General features: G+C 40.4%; 1 protein-coding gene across 1 annotated transcript in view; it reads left to right on the top strand.

Moving 5' to 3' along the window:
- Window positions 1-22,659, top strand: part of MCMDC2 (minichromosome maintenance domain containing 2) — a gene marked incomplete at its 5' end in the record, with an annotated part of 2,309,393 nt that overhangs the window by 1,882,426 nt on the left and 404,308 nt on the right. The window contains 1 exon segment of the mRNA XM_044067368.1: window positions 7,086-7,228. Within this exon segment, the coding sequence (XP_043923303.1) occupies window positions 7,086-7,228 (143 nt within the window).

Below are 22,659 nucleotides of genomic sequence, written 5' to 3'. Positions count from 1 at the left end.
TCTAAGTCTAGTAAACAGGTTGAGTTTCAGGTTGCCATGATGCGCACTATATCTAATCTCTCCATGAGACTGATACATAATGCAACTGATGGCGTGGTTATAGCACCAGCAGCAGGCATAAAAATTTGGTGCCATGTATGGCTTCACCACTGTGATTTCATGGACAATTTTAAGGCATCCTTCGCTAATGTTCCTTATGTCAGATCCTTGTTATATGGACAAAAGGTAAAAAGGAAATTGCTGAAGAGTGAGCATGAAGGCAAGGCACTGTTTGTCTTGGGAGTTCAATTTGAAGCCCCTCAAAGATTGTTCAGCAAGAAGCAGAAGGAGCCTAAATTGCTATGATTCAAGAAATCCTAGTTCCCCCTGACTACTCTTCAGACAGGGGCAGCCATGGTGCAGAAAGCCCCTTTAATAGATGCCACCCTATGGGCAGGGTAGACCTACAGATCCAGGGATTTAGAGCTCCTTTCTTTGGAAAGCAATCTCAGTGTTCCTGAAGGATTGATTGACTCCTCCTCACTGGAGACAGTCAGGGACCAAGTATCTTTAAACACAAACACAAAGATAGTCATCACACTGGACAAATGGGTATGGGGAATAATATTCAGTGACTACATTCTTACCCTTTCTTTGACCCCAAAAATATGCTGTCTGTTTCTTCAAGATGTAACACCGCACTAAAAAAAGACAGCAAACAGATATAATGAATGTTCTCTTTACAAAAAGAGCCATCCAAAAGGTCCCACCAGACAAGATATGGTTCAGAGTTTATTCCGGATTCTTTTTAGTTTCAAAGAAGACAAAGTACCTCAGGCCAGTGCTAGATCTCAGTGGTTTAAATTGGTATGTAAAAAAGATCCAGTTCTTGATGGTCATGGTGCAAGCCATTTTACCTTGTCTTCACATAAATGACTGTCTGTGCTCTACAGACTTTCAGGACACTTGCTTTTACATAAAAGTTACCTAAAGTATCCAAAAGGTACCTTTGCTCCTGGATATGAGTGAATCCTATCAGTTTCATGCCCTGCCGTTTGGCCTTACAACAGCCTCAGGTGTTCACCAAGTGCATGACAGTAGTTGGAGCTCATTTGCCACTCAAGGGATTATGCATATTCTCACATTTAGACAACTGGCTTCTAGCAACTACAAGGGAGTTTCTACTGTCAGCCAAAGATTACTTGCTTCAGTTGTTTCTGTCTTTTAAGTATCTACATCAAATTGCAAAAGTTTCATTTACAACTACCAAAAACATTAGTCTTTATAATCTGAACACAAGATGCTGCATAGTCAATTTGCCAGAAGAAAGGTTCATATCATAAAGGATAGCAATATTTACCCTGCAGTTTCACCACATAACCCCAACATCTCTGATCTTAAAAGTTTTTGGATTAACTGTGGCTTCCATTCTCCTCATGCATCATGCATAGCATTACTTGAGGGGCTGGCACTAGATTCTCTGTGTGCAGTGGTCTCAAATATCAGATTCCATGAGTTCATCTTTCTTCAATCTGCAGGCAGTATCTAAAGTGGTGGCCAGAATCTCCCATTGTCCCAGTAACAACACCCATTAACCTTCTTCTCCCTAGATCACGGTTACCATGGACATTTCCTCTCTGAGGTGGAAGGCATTTCAAAGAAAGAATGTACCAAGGGACAAAAAATGATCTAGAGTCCAATCTTCACATAAATGTCCTAGAGATGAGACAGTCCTCCTAGCATTCTTGTCCCTTCAAGACTATCTCTCTATAGGCATGATCTCCAGTCACTCAGATAACATGTCAGTGGTCTGGTATATGAATATGCAGTGCTGAACTAGGTCCTATCCACTATGCCGAGAGATCATGAGAGCATGGGCAGTGAGCAATGTCATCACAGCACTTTCTGGTAGCATCATATATTCTGGGATGGATCAACAACATCACAGACAGGATCAGCAGATCTGTTCTGTTACCTCATGAATGATCCATCAGTCCAACACACAGCAATTTTTATGCTACTAGGGCCAGCCTTGCTGAAATCTTTTAGTCTCCCCAACCTACACCAAATGTAGCTGCTACTTTGCTCTCATTCTTCCAGATGTCTGGAAAACAGTTAATTGTGGCTGAAAAGCCATCCAGACATCCTATAGCTAAGCAAATGCAGTTAGATACTAAAGAGAATTTTGCTGCCTATGTGCAGAGCATCAGTACAATACAATCACAAAGCGACTAAAGTTGAATAGGTGTGTACTAGGCTAATGGCTCTGGGGCTTTTACAAGCCTAGCCATATGATTACCCTGGCATCATGCCACCCGACCTTAGTTCCCAGTGCATCTGTCAAGTAAAGCCACTGGAGTTATCCTGGGGCTGTATTTTCTATTTCCCATCCACTCATATAACTTCATAGGTGTGTACTAGGAACTAATCACCTCTGCCATGTCTCGAACATGCACCCCTGTCAACTACAGCATAGTGCATTAGCCCAGTAGGCCACAACCTACCAAGAATGATGATACAGACTGCTGTCTAACATGTCCAAGATGGCTTTCCTAAAAAATGGATAAAGGCAAAGCATCTCATCCACAATTATTACACTGCAAAATTATTTGACACTGATGGTTTGCTCATTTACCAGGGCAGAACAGTATCTTCATCACAATGTGCTAAGTGTTAAAGCAAATACACAAATTACTTTAAGGACACACAGAATGTTGTGAAAGAGCCACAATGTCTGTGTGGTGGCCTAACAGTAATTTGTACATTGCAATGCTTATGTCAGAATGTCAGTTCTGTATTATCCATAAACCATGTCAGTAAAGAGAGCCATTACTGCCAACACCCTTACCACAAAGTCCTTGGCAAAGGACAGCTGCTAACTTGTTTGAGTTTGAGGGCAAAAGTTACTTAGTACTGGATGGACTATTACTCTCATGTTACAAGGATATGTATCAGTTATGAGTATAAACGTTCAAAACCATTTTCATAAGATATGGAATACCCGTTGAACTGGTTACAGACAATGGCACACAAGTTTGTATCAACTAAATTCCACCTTTGGCTTTACTCATACATCAACTCCTCACTATTCTCAAGCATATGGAGCCACTAAGAAGGCTGTCCAAGCAGCTAAAAAGATTTTAAGATCCTCACAAAATTATCATGTCATATTAAGCTGTTGCACACAGTGCCACAGGTGTAAGCCCATCTCTACTAATGCTTCAAAGTTAAATAAGGCCTAACATGTCAATGCTGGAATCCAAACTTGATTAACGACAGCATTTTTATGGAATAGTACAATGCAGGTTCATTTGATTACAATAGTGTTGCTGACAGCACTGTGGTACATCTTCCTCAAAGAAGCTGATTTCCAGTGCTATACTTTATTTGAGAAAATTCATTGTGGTACTTCAGAGGCATATGCAATCATGTTTCCTAATCTTTGGATTATTTTCTGCATGTATTGCCATCTCTAGTCAATGAGTTGCTAAATAGTTGCAAACAAGAGTTTTCGTTCTGGTCTCCTTTACCAAATTAAAAACTGAGCACAAATGCCCCAGATTATGTCTGGGAAGTACAGTTTAATGACTGAAAGTACCAGGCATGTGTTTTTCTTTAGTGTTTTACAATATCACATACTCAAGCACCTCATCTGTGAGTATGTGGGAGTCTATACCACTTTTAACAGGGCTTATAGGCCTGTCATCCACACCACATGTCTAGCATGATTTTAAAGTTGCCTGCTTTATTCTCTAGGACAACTGATCACAAAAGAGAAATATATACATGTGAACACCAGTACAGTCTAAAAGCACTCCAATCAGTTCTGTAATCTCTATTTGGATGTTCACACATAATGCAATATGTGCATGGTATATAAACAACAAGAGAAGTACTGACTCTGCAAACTGACTATCATCTGGGAAGAGGCAGTTAAGATGAATTTTAACTCTAGAAAGAATATGCATTTCAAAGCAGAAGAGTGCCGTAGCATAGCTTTTCAGCAGAGAAGTGTTAATCTCATGAGACAAGGCGGATAAGCATTTTTTTCTGGCCATATCAAAGAGCTTGAGGTACCCAGAGATGGATTTGTTTATATCCCATCTGGGCTAACAACTGTCCCAGGAATACAGGGAAGACGTAGGAGCCAGAAATGCCCCTGGCTAATAGTTAAAAAAAGCTAATGTTTGCTATAGATAAAGCCAGGAGAAGTTTAAATAAAATAATTTAAATGGTCACCTACACTACACATTCCTAGACTGCAAAAAGGCAACCAGAATTGCCACCAACATTGTTAAAGCAACTTATCTCAGAAATAGGCAAGAATCTCTACTATCCTCTGCAAAACAGTTCTGGAAAGAACTAAAACTTCTAAATGACAATATTATTGATGTCACACTCTCATCAGCTACCCTTTCTGCTAAGACATCTTGAACTTTTCTAAAAATCGTCTTCTTCTCACAGCCATAAAAAAAAAAAAAACGTTAACAAATTTCCCTCACAACCCCTCCCTGTCCTACATTGAAATGACAATAGCCCCTCGCAATACTACAGGCTTACTGCACACTGTCCTGTTTTATATTTTAAATTAGTCATAGTCAAGGGAAACAAAAACTTAATAAATAAGTAAATTCTAGGCCAGGTACTAAGTTTTACAAACTTCACCTGCTCTTCTTAAGAATGTCTTCCTGCTCCACAACTTACTCATGTATTCTATCTGCAGAGTATTTCCTGCCCTATTCAAACAGTCCATCATCATCACACTCCCAAATGTCCCCACCCCAAAGGACTGCTAATCTACAATAGTATTTACTCATCAAACATAAAAGAGTTCAGGCTCCTATGTAATGCACAGCATAGTTTCTGCAGCTCCTTCAACACTTTGACAGTTCTATATGCCTCAAGTAACAACATTATTAATAAATATTAATGACGATCAAATTACAGGTGGTCTGTCATTGAAATGAAAAGGGTCTTTAAACTGTAAACTTTCCTCTGCTACTTAATAAGCTTGGAAAGCTTATCTTCAGCAGTAATACTATAAAAGCTAACAACTTCCTTTCAGACAGTGGAATCCTTAATAGTGGTATGTCACAAGGATCTAGGCCCTCTTCTCTTTTCATTCATTATTATAGCAATAACGGTGTCATATATTGAAGATTTACCCATGGTTGGTGTGAATTAATCATGAAGAGCAGTAAGACCATGTTATCACAAATACAAAAAAATTCAAAAAACAAAGACCTAGACTAGGAATATTAAGGTCCACTCCACCAAGTCAGCAGTTACTACTGCAACCTTTTTATAAAAATGCATCAGCCCACAGTATTTGTGAAGCTGTTAGCTGGCCATTCATTCACACCTCTTCCAAACATTAAAAAACTGATCTGCAATCTGGACGTAAAATAGGATTTGCTTTTTACAATTTTGCAGGATATATTTTAGATCAACCACTCATAGGAGACCAAAGTGTATTCGATATTCTCCCAAACCATATATATATATATATATATATATATATATATATATATATATATATACACACACACACACACACACACACACATATATATATATATATATAAAAAATAGCCTGCAGCAATGCTCATTACAATGTAGATAATATTGTTGTGTGAGGCAGTGAGGCACTCTTTATAACAGTAAGTTTATAAATAACAGATTAATGCTGCAGAATAAACTCCCACCTTCTACTTCCTGGTAATTTTTATATATATTTATATGATCAGATGAAGTCCAGTTAAGGGCAAAAGCACTCATTTATTAATATGTTTTATTTTCAATAAAGAAGTATAATTTCTTTAAAAAGTTATAATTGCTTGATTACTCCGAGGTTTCAACAGAGCTTATCTACAGTTCATGTTTTTTTCTGCCGCATCTATGTTTAACTGTCAAATAACATTTCCATCGAACGGCTAAATATCAAACCCTATCCATTGAACATTCATTCAGTGAACATTCATTTTTTTCACCAGGGAAAGTAACTAGTTAGCCAACACACAACACACTATTGAAACCTATCCAGGTGGTGGCTTCACGCCCCCATCCCCTAACTATACATATCAACTCCTAGATCACACTACAGTGGGGAAAATGCAGACAGGGAAGTGTTGGCCAACTAGTTACTTTCCCATTTGCTGAAATGAACATTCGCTGAATGAAATTTCAATGGATAGTTTGATGTTTAGCCTTTCGATGGAAATATTATGAGATGGGATAACATAGACCCCTTTCTGCTTAATTCTAAGGAGTCTCAGCCAGCAACTTCACTGCTTATGAATTACCAGCTTTCTCTTTGTGTGTGTGTGTGTGTGTGTGTGTGTGTGTGTGTGTGTGTGTGTGTGTGTGTATTTGCATATAATATATATATATATATATATATATATATATATATATATGTGTGTGTGTGTGTGTGTGTGTGTGTGTGTGTGTGTGTATGTTTGTGTGTGTGTGTGTGAGTGTGTTATGTTTTATCTTACTGAGTATTATGGGGTGAGTTAATTCTGTTTATATCTGTATAATGGTTACTCATTGCTATTGTTGTATCTTTTTTCTTTACTTTTTCTCATTAAAATGTTTTGTGTGTGGTTTTGCTGCATACATACTGTTTTGTCTTGTATATATCAATTAGTTGTTAGCACTCTTTTCTATGTGGCATTCTGAGTCTACCTGAAGAACATTTGTTGGTATATCTGCTCTGTTAGTCTTTTCTTGAGCAAAAGAAGGAGCAGAGTGAGGTGTTTTGTATAATATTTTACATACCCAGATTGTCCTGTAATGGCCACAGCTGAATATTTCATCCATGTGCCCCTAGGTGTCCAGTTGCAAAAGAATTGTGCATGATGACCAATGTCTGCCTACTGCATTGCTGCAAACCAATATCACTTCCTATAGCAATTAATCTATTTTTCATAAATCTCTGTTATGAAAAGTTCCCTTACACAGCTGTACTTTCCTGTAAACATTCTAAGTTATAGATTTAGCATATACACCTAATGTACTGCCTCTGCTTTATTGATATTTATAAGTAATCATAAAATAATATTTTTAATAGCAATATTTCATAATGTAATCATTTTTTTCTACAGCTTATTTTAGTTGCCAGAAATATTTCTCCTGAACTAAACTCTGAAGCAGAGGCATTAATTCATGGATATTACCTTGCAAGCAGGAGAGTGAGAAGCAAATCTGTTCATGGATCAGAATTATCTGCTTCAGCACTGAAGATCTTGTAAGCATTCTTAGAGTACTATAGTTGCATTCTTTCAAATCTCAAGAATTTTCAGAGCAGTTAAATATGTTTTATATTAATTAGTTATTTTAACCATGGTTCTACCATAATATGCAAAACATGATTTACCTACCATAACTCCAGCTTTTCTTTCAAAATAAGGATATTCATTTATTTATTTTATTTAATTTTGCTTGACTTTGTCACTCCCACTAGGCACAGACCATTTCCACAGGAAACTTGAGGTAATATTCATACTGACTATTGGAAATTTGAATAGGAAACCAGAAAAATTCTCACACTCTTTTGACAAATTTCACTGTAGAATGCTTCATGTGTGTGGGTGGGGGTATGACTCCAACATGATGGAAGAGATGTATGAGGAGCCAGTCATAGAGGAAAATAGTTACTGAGTCATAAATGAAGATTAATTAGAATCACTCCCAAACTACATATAAGCAAGATATTGTTTAACTTCATCTTATCATTTAGGAAACATAAACATACTAATTCTTGTATTTGCTGTATAAAGTTAATACCTCCCCAACAAGAAACATCTTGCAACATTAATAGGACAACTCCATCTACCAAGCTACTCTCCTTCAGCAAGTATACATATAAAGTTTGAAATAGCGCAACTACAACCTTTGGCTTTCATGGCTATTTTGGATGCAACAGCAAGAAGACTTACTGAACACATAGCTGCAGTCCAGAAGTTTGGAAAAAATGTGCAGCTTGTAGGTTATTGAAGGGACCAGACCAAATATAGGAACACATCATTTCACTGAGTGATGTGATGGTGTGGATTCTTAAAGGGACAGATGATACTGTGGGCTTAAATGAGATGTAACTACAAAGAAAGGGTTGAATTTACAAGAGCAGATGGAGATGCTAGACATCTGTGGAAATAAGGCAAGCAACATTTGAAAGGTGAGGGTAAATAATGAAGAGTTTGTACCTACACAGTGTTCATGGATATATGCCTCTGTAGTTCAGAAACCTGAACAAGGGGTAAGATGTCCTGTCTTTTTTTTTTTTGTAACAAACAAAACAGAAACAAAAGTAAACAGTTATTTTATCTGAGATTGCATTGTGAAATCTAGATTTTGAAGTTCAGGTTATCCGTTCCATAACTCACAAAGGAACAGAATAGTAATTTGAATGTAATATTTGAAATGATAGTTAGTGACTTTCTTTGTAATTTTTTTGGTAAAACAGCTATATTACCTTTGAAAGACTATTTGGTGGATGGCTATAATATCTTAATATAGCCTACTGATGTCTCCAGTAGTTACATCCTACTTGCAGCACTAGGAGTCTAATATCACCTTTTATTTGCATTAATAATTCCAAAACCATAATACATAAAAGCTACTGAAAGATTTTGCTTTAAAGCTTACATAACTTCCAAAACAACTGCAGTGATATTTTCTCTCTGTCTAGTGCTATTAAAGAGGGTATTATATGTTGTTCATGTACTAGTTATTTATGTTGTCGTAATTTCAATCTTTCCTCAGCAGCCATGTAACACAGACAGAACTATACAGTCTCATAAGAAAGCTCACAGTTAGGCAAACAAAATGCCATTAACAGTAAGTGCGCAGCTTGAGTGGTTAATGAGATATTCTAAGCTGCTGACAAAATATCACAACATTAACATTTACTTTGTTTAATGTTCCTCATTCCCACTGTTGCAGCCCTTAGGCTTTATGCGTTGTTTCCCACCTATGAAGCAACAACTGGCCATCTTCAAAAATCTCTAGCTTCACCCAATATCCTTCACTCTGACTTCTAAATGATTAATCCCCAGGAGGAAAATAAGCAGTCAGGGTGAAGCTTTCTTCTGTAATTTCTTGCCACCTCAAGAAGAAGCATCTGTTGAGCTTCCCAGGAGCAACTATCACCTAAGAGTTTCATTTGTGGAAGACACTTCTCCATTGGGGTATGCCTCCACTCAGACTGTATTGCTCTTTTAAGAAAGTTTGAAATTTATCTGAGTCATGGCACCAAGGAAGGAGAGTTATGAGAGTGGTTTAAGTAATGGATTGAGAAGCAAATTGTGCAGAATTCAAATCTTGATGAAGGAAATCTCTGTCTGGCAACAAACAGAAAATTAAAACTATGCGCTTTATTTCCTGTGGTACAGGACTTGATTCCCAAAGCCCTCATTTGCCTACTGTGTGACCTTGAGGAAATCACTTAACCAAACAGTGGTTAAGGACAACTGGGAATTTGGGCTAGGATCCTCAATGGTTATCTGGTATAGGTTTGATTTCCTTTAGCACTCATTTGCCTGCTTACTTTCTCTCTCTCTCTCTCTCTCTCTCTTTCTGTTTTTTAAACAAGAATCTTTATTGAATTATCACTTAAGACATAAGCAATCATACTTTTATATAAACAAAAACAAACCATATTGACATATTTTCAGTTGCAAACATTATACATCACATATAATCTTCTATACAGTCATTGTCAATCAAACCTTACATAGGTCATTCAATGCCTCCCTTCCCTTAAACCTCATTCCTCCTCCAAAACATTATTTAACATGTATTGTGCCCATAATTCCCATTTTTTTCTATGTAATTTGCTCCTACCATTTTCAAAGATCCCACTTCCAAGTCTTTTATCTCTGTTACTACATTCTCTATTTGTACTACAGCTGGTTGAGATTTGCATTTTTGGCAGCCACCAAAATTAAACTCAGGAAAGCCTTATTATGTCTAGGCAATTCTTATTCTGTATCACAGCTAAAAAATAATTTAATTTGTTACACCACTTTGTTCACCCAGTATTTCTGACAGAGTAGTCTGCCGGGAATTTTTAAAGTCTGCCAACTCATTACACTCTCAGAACATAAATTCCCAATTACCTCTTTCTTCTCCATCACACCTCTAACATTTGCAGTTTACCTGAGGATAAATTCTTTGGAGTCTGCTTTCCAAGTGATTACAGACAATATCACAGTTACATAGCATATAAACAAGCAGGCAGGTACAAGTTTGTACCCACGTGTAGGCTGGAAATGATAAATTGGGAATTCCCTCCTCAGCATTTCTTAACCCTCCAATCATCTTGCATTCTGGAAGAGCAAGACATAGTGGTAGACAAGCTGAGCAGGACTAGGACAAACCCCATGGAAATTGAACAAGGCGTCTTCCAGGAATTGACCAACTTGAGGAGAGCACCTCAAATTAATCTGTTCACTTCCTTTCAAAACTACTACTACTGGACAAATTTTGTTCCAGGACTCAGTAAATAGATGCATTTTCATTCCTTTGGAAGATAATGCTCCTTTATGCATTTCCACTAATTTCCAGGGTAATTCTGATGATTCAAAAGGATGCCAAAAAAAATAAATAATTGTGGTGACTCTCTTTTGGCATAGGCAGCATTGGATGTTATGTAGTCCTATCTCACTGTAATTCTTGCTGGTTGGGTTCAGAGCTGAGAATCGGCTCTGACATGGCCGATACTAAAGTTTGAGAGCTTTTACTGGCTCGAGGCTAACCCCTATCCCATGGTGCCTCATGGCAATTCCCCAGATCTTGTTTGCTATGAAAGCTTCAAGGTTGTCTCCTTACTGGCTTGTTGGCTAAGTAGAAGATTTTTTTGATAACTCTTTAATATTTTTGTCTAATTTTCTTCATTTAGTCTATCTAAATAATTGTTACCTTTTACCTGTGTGATTGGTGCTTGCTCCCCTGTCCCACTTTCTTAGGATTGTATAGCCTGTTTTAGTTAGAGGGCCATAGTTGCTCATTTAAATTAGAGGGCCTTTCCTCTCTGAGTGCTAGTCCTTCTTCTTTAAAAAAAAATCTTTCTTCTCCTCATAGCTTGTTGTTATTGTTATATTGGCAGCTTTGCTTTTTTTCAGCAATATGTCCAAAGACAGACAGAGAACATAAAGAACACCACCCTTCTGGGTTTAAGAAATGTGACAAGTGTTCTCAAAAAATGTCATTGATTGACAGTCACACCAGCTGTGTGTACTGTCTTGGAGAGGCTGATTTACAAGAACCTTGTACTTTCTGTCATGCCTTTAGTACTAGGGTTCTTAATGAAAGAAAATGAAAATTGATTGACAGGGGTCTTATGACTTGTTCCTTCTAGGAACAGCTGGAACTTGGTCAGACAGTTCCCAAAACTTTGAAAAGAAAATCTCCATCGGTTCCAGCTTCGGAGCCATCAAAAAAGTCTAAAGCGATGGAGCTGAGGAGTTCTGGCTCCAATTCTACTTCTTCTGTCTCAGTGCCATCAGTTTCCTAAGTGCCGAGACAACCTTCTGTATCAAGACACTCACCTGTTTTGGACCCCATCTCACCAACCTTGAGATCTCCTATTTTAGAAAGGAGGAGATCTCCTTCTATCTCCACCCGTTCCTCCAAGACACTTTCAGATGAGGATATTGGTGGTGAAGAGGCTGCTCTGTGACCCAGCCCTGGCTAAAATGTTAGCTCTTCTGGACCCAAAGGCTTCAGAGCTGTCCCATCTTCAGACTACTGCTCCTCCTCCAACTGCTTTGCTCTCAGAGTTGAACACTTTGGGTCCTTCTGTACTGGATCCTCCAGTTCTGAGAATTCTTCCTACTTCCTTGGAACCAATAACTCTATCCTCATTGGCTCAGTCTGGAGCTAAGGGGTCTGGGAGCCGATGCTCTCGAGTCGACTCCAAGAGGGATTGTCAACCTATTTTTTCTTCGGAACCGACCCTCCCTCTCGGTGTCTTGGCTCGATTGAGCTTGGTTACAAAGTCTGTTTGGAACCTGCCCCTCCTGCTCAGAGCCGACCTTCCGTTTCCTCGGAGCGGAGGTCTTCTTCAGAATGGGGTGGAAAGGCCTTTGAAGCAATAGAGAAAGCTTTGTCCAGTGCCAAAGCCCTGCCTTTGGACCCGATGTCCCTCCAGCAGCCGGTAGCAACTTCTTCTCCCCAGCCTGCCCCTCAGCGTAGGGAACCAGAGACTCAAGGAGCCCCCATTGGAAGTGTCCCCTCTTTTGAGACATCCCCAGATTATCCCACTGGAGTGCTCCCTTGGAAGAGATTTTGTAAGAGGAAGCACATTGACTCCCCTGAGTCTGTCTCATCAGACACTGATTTGGATGAGTCAGAAGGGACTCCAAGATCCCCCTCTGAGGATGTTTCTTTTGCAGATGTCCTTGAAATCCTTATACAGAGGGGTGATTGGAAGACCTCTAACCCTACTGAAGATGAATCAGTGTACCTTGAAGCCTTTGGTTCCTGACCTTCCACCTCCTGGGTGACACCACCAAATGTCTAACTTTTGGGGGTCATATCCTGGAAAGCTTGGACCTCCCCAGACACAGTGGAACCTGTCCTGAGGAGGCCAAACAAATTTATGACTGCTCCAGAAGACAAATCTTTTCTTTTTAAGGGAGTTCCTGTGGGTGCTATGGTGGTGGCAGCAGCCACAAAAAAGGAGTTGTCAGAGACATCTTCAAATATCCATCCTCCTAATAAAGAGTCCAGGACGATGGATAGGTATGGAAAGCGTACTTCTCTTCAGCGGCATTTACCTTACAATTGCTGAATTACCTGTCCCATTTTACTAGCCTTCAAAGAGATCTCCTGAAGGAGTTGGGAGTTCAGAGTTCAGTAGCTTTTGGATTCATGGACAACGTATTTGTGCAGCTCTCCACCCTTACATCTATAGCTAACTCCTCCATGAAGCTGATTTCCTATGCAGCTGATGGAGTGAGCAGGGCAGCCACAGCAGGAATTTCTCTTAGGAGGCATTCCTGGATGCATCTATGCAACTTTATGGAATCCTTTAAGTCTTCCTTTACCAATGTCCACTTTGATGGTTTAACTCTTTTTGGACCGCAGGTAAAAGAGACTTTGACCAGGTGTGAGCAGGAAGGGAAAACCTTATCTGCTGTCAGAGTCCATTTCTCCCTTCCTTCTAGACCCTATCCGAAGGGTCAAACAGGTGGGAAAATGTGGTTCCATAAATCCCAAAAAGGTTTCCCTCAGACACAAGGTCAACCCTCCCCTAGAGGCAGAGGGGGTGGATATAATGGAAGACGCCGTGCTCATGGCAGAGGAGGTCCACAACATCAGGGAGATAGAGATGCTTTCTCTGATAGTCCCTTCCATCGCCCCTGAGGAGTTGCCCGACTGTCCATCTCTGGAGGCAGTCGGGGGTCATCTTTCACTGTACCCAAGTGCCTGGCTACAAATTTCCCAAGATTGTTGGGCACAAACTATAATTTCCAGAGGTTACCTTATTCCCTTTGTTTCCGATCCCCCAGTAAAATGGTCTTTACCAGATGTGCCACCCATTCAATTAGACCATGCAACATCAGAGGTCATCTCATTGCTTCAAAAAGAGTCACCCAAGAAGTTCCCACAGAGCAAATAGGATCCAGGACTTACTCACGATTCTTTTTAGTTCCAAAAAAGACAGGGGACTGGAGATCAGTTCTAGATCTCAGCAAACTCAACAAGTCTGTAAAGAAATCGAAGTTCCGTATAATCACTCTGCAATCAATTTTTCCCTTTATCGGGAAAGACAATTGGATGTGCTCCATAGATCTTCAGGACGCGTACTACCATATCAGAATGGACAGGCGCTCCAGAAGACATCTACGCTTTCGGCTGGAAGCCAGTCATTTTCAATTTCGAAGACTGCCCTTTGGGCTCACTACAGCCCCCAGAGTGTTCACCAAATGCATGGCAGTGGTAACGGCTCACCTGAGACATCAAGGATTCCAGGTGTCTCCTTACCTAGATGACTGGCTTCTCACTGCTACCACCAAGCACCAACTAATCAGAACCAGGGACGAGACTCCATCCTTGTGCATCAGATTAGGCTTTACAATAAATCTAAAAAAAATTAGCCTTATCTCCATTGCAGCACATTGTCTTCTTATGGCCGCAATACCAATTCATTAATTCACAGTGTTAACTACCATTGGAATATTTTGTTGGCTGATTCCACATTATCTACAATTTTACCAACTAGATGCACCTTTACTTACAAGAAAGGCAGACATTTGGGCTCTCTTTTCAACCATTATAAACACTTCTTACCATCCAATTTGTCTTTGTCACAATAAACTATTTCAGGTGGCCGATTAGTTGGTTGTTTCCCTTGTGGGCAATGTTCCTATTGCAGTAAACTCACGAAATCTACCTCCTTCTGCAGTAAAATCACCAGTCAGGTTTTTGATATAGGTTTTTATGCCAACTGCCAATCTGATGGTTGTTTATCTTGCCACATGTCATTGTTCATCCTTTTATGTGGGACAAACCTACTGTCTGGTCAAATTCAGAATAGGTGAACATTTCAGTGAGATTAGACACCACAAACCAACCAACGCACTTTATAAACATACTTTGGTACATCCAAGTGCTTCATTTAATTTTATTATTATTGACAAAATTACTGCACACAGATCAAACAAAATGGGCTGGCATGACATACTGAACAGAAAAGAAAAAAAGTGTATTATTAAACTCGGTGGATTATTCCCTCCGGGTCTTAACGAGCACTTATAATCACTAACCATGTGATTAAATATTTGCATTATATAAATGAGTATTGCATTTGTTCTCTTTACACTGATGAAGGCATTGTTATTTTTGCCAAAACCAGTCTGATCTATACTCATTTTTTTTTCCATATGTAGTTTCTACTACATTTAAATAAAGTATCTTTGGTGCTACAGCTGCTGGTCTTATTTGTGTTTTGGAATCAGACATAGACTCAACCTCCATGACAGCAAAACTGACACCAGAAAGGATAGAATCATTGCACAACCAAGTCAGATTCTTGCTAAAGGAAGACAAAGTACAGGCCAAGAAAGTCCTTCAGGTTCTAGGGACTATGGCTTCCACCATTCTCTTAGTTCCCCTCACCCATCTGCACATGAGAGTACTTCATTGGCTACTATTTGCCCAGTGATCAATGCAGGATCTCCCCTTGTCTCACCAAGTGCTCATCACAAACTCCTGCAAGAAGGATCTAACATGGTGGTTACTTAGGGATCAACTTCATCTAGGTCGCCCACTTGCTCCCCCTCAACAAAATGCAGTCTTGACCATGGACACTTCCCAGATAGGGTGGGGGGGGGGATTATCTGGGAATGATGGTCCTAGGTATCTGGCAGGATCACAAGAACCACTTGCACATAAGTGTTCTGGAGATGAGAGCGGTGCTATATGCATTGCAAGCACTTCAGAGTTCTCTTCCCACTGGGACAATTGTGATTCAATCAGACAACATGTCTGTAGTATGGTATATAAACAAGCAAGGGGGAACCAAATCTTACCCACTTTGTCAAGAGGTTCTAAGAGTATGGAAATGTGTGATGGACACTCAATGCTTTCTGGTAGCAACGCACATTCTGGGGAAGTCCAATGTGATAGCAGACAAACTGAGTCGAGCAATTCTGATGCCTCATGAGTGGTCACTGAATACAGAAGTTGCGGGAGAGATTTTTTGCAAATTGGGCCTGCCTTGCTGTGACCTATTCACCAAGTATATGAGCACCAAATGCAGCAACTACTTTGCCCTCATTCCTCATCTGGGGATGTCACCCAGGGATGCTCTGGTCCACAGTTGGCCTCCAGGACTCCTTTATGCTTTTCCACCCTTTCCTCTCATACCAAAAGTAATTCAGAAAGCAAAACTGTTGAAGAGTAACCTGATCCTCATTGCTCCTTACAGGCCTCACCAAGTCTGGTTCCCCTTCCTGTGGCCCTATCTCTTGGAGGAACCATGGATTCTGGAACCATCTCCAGACCACCTGATTCATCAATCAGGACAGGTCTATCCTACCATTCAAACCCTGAAATTGACAACATGGCTGCTCCAGTTCCAAGAATAGCCAGGTGTATTTCCCTTCCCCCTACAGTCAAACACATCCTGATTTCTTCGCACAAACCTTCCACCAGAAAATTTTATTCCAGTAAATGGAAAAGGTTCTCCATTTGGGCAGCAAACCAAGGCATATATCCCTACTCAGCTCCCATAGAGTCTATCCTGTCCTTCCTTGCATCCATTTTTCAAGAAGGAGCTGCAGCTGCTACCATTAGAGTTTAGTTAGCTGCCATCTCTAATTCTCATTTTGGCTACATGGGAAATCCAATCATGTCCCACTCTTTATGCAAAACCTTTTTGAAAGGAGTCCTCCTTCTCAGACCTCCAATCAGGCAACCACCGGAGCCCTGGGACCTGAACTTAGTTCTCACATCTTTAATTTCTCCACCTTTTGAACCATCTTCTTCATCTGACTTGAAATTATTGTCTTGGAAGACATTGTTCTTAGTTGCTATAACATCTGCTAGGAGAGTTTCAGAATTGCAAGCCCTCACCATTCGACCTCCTTATATTGTTTTCCACAAGGATAAAGTCTCCCTCAGAACTAATCCTTCCTTTCTTCCTAAGGTATATTCAGAACATAATCTCAACACAGCTATTGAATTACCAGTTTACTTCCCAAATCATAGTAACAAATCAGAATACAGACTACACCAATTAGATGTCCACAGAATTCTCCGATTTTACCTGCACAGGACTAAAGAATTTCGAAAATCGGACCAATTGTTTGTTTCCTTCTCAGACAAAAACAAAGGCTTGCCCATCTCTAAGGTTACTTTGTCTAAATGGCTTTCAGACTGCATCTCATTTGCTTACAAAACTGCTGGGAAACAATTACCTGCTAAAGTAAAAGGCCATTCAACCAGAGCAGTATCAATTTCATATGCCTTTATATCAAAACTCCCAATTGATACCATTTGTGCAGCAGCTACTTGGGCAAGACCTCATACCTTTGTCACTCATTACAAATTGGATTTGGCCTCCTGGGACAGGTCATCCTTTGGGTTCACTGTGCTGAAGAGTCTGTTTGCTTGAGCCACCCGGGATAAAGGTGCTAGGGACGCTGTCCCATCCAGCAAGAATTATGGCAAGATAGGACTACATAACATATAGAAGTTATGTACTTACCATAACGTTCATTGTTTGTAGTCCATCTCACCTACATTCTTGCGTCCCACCCTCCTTCCCCCTTCCTATATCCTGGAGAAACTTCTGGACTATCCATTATGCTGTCTGACCTTGTTGTAGTTGTCCGTCCACTTGGCATGGATAGTAATACCAAGTATTCTGTTTGTATGTGCATAGTTATTGATAGTTTACTTACTATTATGTAGGTAGTTACTTTCTTGCAAATAAGATCTGGAGAATTGCTGTGAGGCACCATGGGATAAGGGTTAGCCTCGAGCCAGTAAAAGCTCTCGAGCTTTAGTATCGGCCGAGGACTGACCAGATCGCGAGGTGACAGAAACAAACAGGTTCCCCTTTTTTTGAGGGAAAACAGTAAGCAATCTGTCCGAAGTATCTAAAAATAACAGATTCAACTTACAACTTAAAATGTAGATGGGAGAGGCCTACTGAGAACTGTCAGTGCCGCAGAAACCCTGAGCTCTTAAGTTCGACTGTAACCCTTATTGTATTATGTAGAAGGGATTAAGGGAATTTATATATTATAATAACTTTGCAACTGTTGTTTCAGAAAGATTAAGCACTTGCATCAAGGTGTACTGAAGGCCAGAGGACATTATTGCTCTTTCTCACACTGATGGACATCCCTAAGAAGAAAATGTGCAAAAGGAGACAGTTCGATTCCCCTCAGGAATTTCTCACTGAGTACATTGACTATGATGAAGGGAAAGGTTCCCCAGATTTCCACCTGATAACATGTCCTTTAGAGAAATTCTGGAACTTCTATAGCAAAAAGGTGGATGGTCTTCTGACATCCCTTCCCAAGAGGAGTCGGTTTTCCTGGAGGCCTTTGGGTTTGGCCCAGCTACATCTTTGGTGACTCCCTCCACCTAATGAGCTAATAGAACTTGTCTCATGCAGTGCATGGAAGGAGCCAGGTAATGTGGAACCTATCCCCAAGTGCCCTGATAGAATTTTGACCCCCCCCCCCCAAGGACAGAGCAGTAGATGCCATGGTTGTGACAGCGGATACTAAGAAAAAGCTCTCAGAGCAGAACAAAGCTCATTTGTCCATCCCCCTAACAGGTAGTCAAGGGATTTAGACAGATCTGGAAAGTGTGTTTACACCTTAGCAACACTTGCTCTGTGGCCTCTGAATTACTTGGCACAATTTACAAGCCTGCCAAGAGATTTGACAAAAGAGCTCTCCAAATCTCCTTCCAGGTCTATGTCTGTGGAAGACCAGAACAAGATTTTTTTCACAACTCACCACCCATCAGTCCATTTCTAAAGCATCCATGACACGGATATCCCACATTGTAGTAGGTACCTCAAAGGTAGCAAGTTTAGGCATAGCTATCAGGAGACATGCCTGGATGTGCCTGTGTGATTTTGCACCTTATGATGGATCATCTTTGTTCAGCCCAAAGGCGAAGGAAATGAGCAAGATAGTAAGACTTCCTCTGTCATTGGGATTAATTTTTCTACTCCTCAGAGACCCTTTTCTTGAAATCAACGAGGAGATAGCAAGATGTGGTTTCACAAGTGCCTAGGTCCTTTCCAAGACTCATGAGGAGATGGCTCCCCCAGAGGCAGAGACAGAAACTCCAAAGGAAGATGCAACCCTTGTAGCAGAGATGACCTGCAGAGCCAGGCTTTCAAGGATGCTTTCTCAGATAAACCCTGTTACTGCTTCTGAAAGGTTGCCCAGCTGTTATTCTCTGAAGGCGGTTGGGGGGCTGGGGCTTGTTGTTGCATTCAGAAGCCTGGGCGTCTAACACAAGAGAATCTTGGCTGCAGAGGATCATATCCAGAGATTATTTCATATCATTTTCCCAAATTCCTCCCATAAAATTGAGGAAAATCTCCAATGTACCACCCAATGAGAGGGAGGAAGAAACTCTGTAAATAAGAAAGCTGACAGAAAAAAAGAGTCAGCCAAAATGTCCCCCCAGACCAAACAAGATCCAGGATTTATTCAAGATTCTTTTTAGTACCAAAAAAGACAGGGGACTTGAGACCCATTTTGGATCACAGCAAACTAAGCCAGTATGTGAAATACTCAAGGTTCTGGATGGTCATAGTTCAGTCCATTTTGCTCCTGTTGGGAAAGAACAAATGGATGTGCTGGATAGCTCTTCAGGATGCACAATATCACATCAAAATAAACAGGTGCTCCAGAAGATATCTGCACTTCCAGCTGGGAGACAGTCATTACCATTTCAGAGCATTGCGCCTGGTGGCTGTGGTGTTCACCAAATGCATGATAGTGGTAGCATCTCACCTAAGACTGCTCAGATTCCAAGTGTCTAGATGACTGGATCTTGCATGCTCTGACCAGGCATCTACTTGTACAAGCAAGTGACTACTTGCTCCAGTTATGTCACCATCTGGCATCACAGTCAACTACAACAAGTCACAACTCATACCTGCACAGAATCTGGAGTTCATAGGTGCTCATCTAGAGCTGATCAACCAGATAACATCTGTTCCTCCAACAAGAGTGCAAACTCTCAGGTCCAGGTAATGGAAGTGATCTTGCATTCCTATCCTCCAGAGCAACTATTCTTGCAAGAGTTCAGGTCCAAGGCTGAAGGAATAACTCTAGTTCCACTAGCCGATTTCATGTGGATTCTATAGTGGACTCTGCCTGTACAGTGGTCTATTCTTCAGCAACCCTTGTACACTCTAGTCAGGAATACACAAATTTGCAAGGAACACCTTCTCTGGTCCATTCATTCAAACAAAGTTTCTCTAGGCCATCCATTTGTTCTTCCTTTATCGGTAGCTACAGTAACCACAGGCACCTCACAACTGGGATGGGGGACATTTCTTAGGAAGGATAGTCCAAGGTACATGGTCCCCACAAGAAGCCAACTCACATATCAATATCCTAGAGATGAGAGCCATCCTCCTAGCATTGCAGACCTTTCACAATGCTCTCCCCTCCAGGACAATTGCAATCCAAATGAACAGTATGTCTGTAGTCTGGTGTATCAACTTGGGGGAGGGACAGATCTTGCCTCTATGTCATGAGGCAATAAGAGTATAGTAATGGGTAATCTCTTCCATTCACTTTCTCATTGCAATGCATCTTCTGGTAAAAACCAGTGTGCTTGCAGACAAACTAAGCATGTCCATTCTGATGCCTCACAAGTGGTCTCTCAATGTCAAAGTGGCAGAAAGAATTTTCCACTGATGGGACCAGCTAAGCTGTGATCTCTTTTCTTCCTCCAAGAACAAGTGCAGCAGGTTCTTCACCTTGATTCTCCCTCTGGGGGAGTCACTGGCAAATGCTCTAGCTCATTATTGGCCAAGTCTCCACTGTGCTTATCCTCCATTACCTCTACTCCCCAAATTCCTATACAAAGCTTAGCAGTTGAAGAGCAGAAGTATCCTGCTTACACCTTTTGGCCTCATCAAATTTGTTTTCCCTTCCTGTGGCCTCATCCTCTGTATTTGCCCTGGATACTGGACTCCAATCTAGACTTATTGTCTCATCTGATGAGATGATCCAGCTGGACATAACAGGCCTTAAGTTAACCGCATGGTTTCTTCAGTTCTAGTTATAGCTAGACAGCTCAGGCCTTCTTCCCCAGTCTGGCACATTCTCTTGTCTTCTCAAAAGTCTTCTTTTAGGAAAATCTGCAAAAGTATGTGAAATAGATTTTCTACATGGACCCTTTTCCACCCAAATTTCCACTGCCATAGAATTTTTAGCATCCCTCTTCAATGAGAGGGCTAATATCTATACTATCAAAGTCCACTTGGCAGCTATTTCCAATTTTCATTCAGGTGAAAATCACTCTTTTCTGACTTCTTGTAAGTTGTACAGGAATTTTCTGAAAGACACCTTTTTACACAGGCCCCATGTCAAGTACCCTACTCCTCCATGAGATTTAGCTATCTTACTTCAAAGTCTGGCTCAGAGTCCATTTAATCCTTCAGCCAATTCAAACCTTAAATGTTTGTCCTGGAAGAACTTTTTTCTAGCTGCTATTACATCAGATAGATGAGTATCTGAACTCTAGGCTCTGTCTGCCAAGTCTCCTTATTTGAGTTTCCTTGCGTACCAATCCATCTTTTTACCTAAGGTGGCTTCTGAGTCAAACATTAATCAGGTCATTAACCTCCTAGTTTTCTTCCCAATATTTTGCAACAAAGGTGACTACATACTTTTGGATGTGTGCAGGCAACTAAGATTTTATCTCCATCGGACCAAAGATTTCAGGAAATCTGACCAATCGGTGTTAGCCAAATGGTTGACTGATTGCATATCCTTTGTTTATAAATAGAGAGATTTGTCTTTGCCTAAGCCATCTAGACCACATTCCCTGAGGTCTATGGCCACTTCTTCAGCTTTTTGGTCAAGAGCTACAATAGATGACATTTCTGTGGCAGCCAATTGTTCCAGTACTCATATCTTTATTGCTCATTGCAGGTTGGATTTCATTTCTAGGAACAGAGCTGCTTTTTGCTCCACAGTACTCCAAAATACCTTACCATGAAGACCACCCAAGGATCTTCTAGGTGGGAACATTATCTCATCAGTTGAGAAACGAATGAAGATGGCAACATCAGATATAAAGGTTATATACTTAACATAATGATGCAGCTGTGTGTCCATTTTCATTCTTCCTCAACTTCCCACCCTCCTAACCTCCTTCCCTTTCTTCCTGGAGAATGCCTAAGGGATATTCTTGGGAACCAAATGTTCCTTGTTTGAGTTTTGCAGTTTTACCTCTAGTGTTTCAACTCTATTGATTCTGTACATTATAAACCTTTATTACTGAGGCCAGCAAACTCATTCTGAAGTATTGTAAGTTAGTGGGGCATTATAGGTAAAGGGAGGAGCTCGAGAGTTGGATCCATGAATCTAGACAAAGTGGCTGAGCAGGATCCGTGGTTGGATCTGAGACCCATTAGTTGAGGAAGAATGAAAATGGGCAACACAGATGCATTGTTATGGTGAGTACATAACATTTGTATTTAAAACATGCTTATCATCTCATCCCTATTCATGCAGATGTCAAATATTTCTTATGGTTTTGTGAGTCTGGATCACATTATCAGTTCTCTGCCTTACCCTTTGGACTATCCACTGCACCAAGGGTGTTCTCAGTATCTAGCTCCAGTTATAACTCAATTCCATGCTACAGGGTATCAACATTTTTCCATATTTAGATGACTTGCATATCTTTGCAGATCCTTTTTCAAACTGTAAGGAATCTCTCACTTGGGTGAAAGATTTATTTTACAATCTTGGATTCTAAGAGAACATTCAAAAGTTTTTTTGACCCCTTCACACAGGATTGTGTTCCTGGGATGTAAGCTAGAAACCTCATTTCAAAGAGTTTTTCTTCCACAGAAAAAAAAATTGATCTGCATCTAGATCTATTCCTAAGGTTTTCCACTGAGACTTTGATTATTGCAGGGGAAAACCTCAAAATTTTTGGTTCTCATGG

This window comes from Protopterus annectens, chromosome 3.part1 (genome assembly GCF_019279795.1).
Source record: "Protopterus annectens isolate FY-2018-M chromosome 3.part1, PAN1.0, whole genome shotgun sequence".
NCBI lineage: Eukaryota > Metazoa > Chordata > Ceratodontiformes > Protopteridae > Protopterus > Protopterus annectens.
Note: the sequence above shows the minus strand (reverse complement) of the source record. Positions and strands in the feature narration are given on the sequence as shown.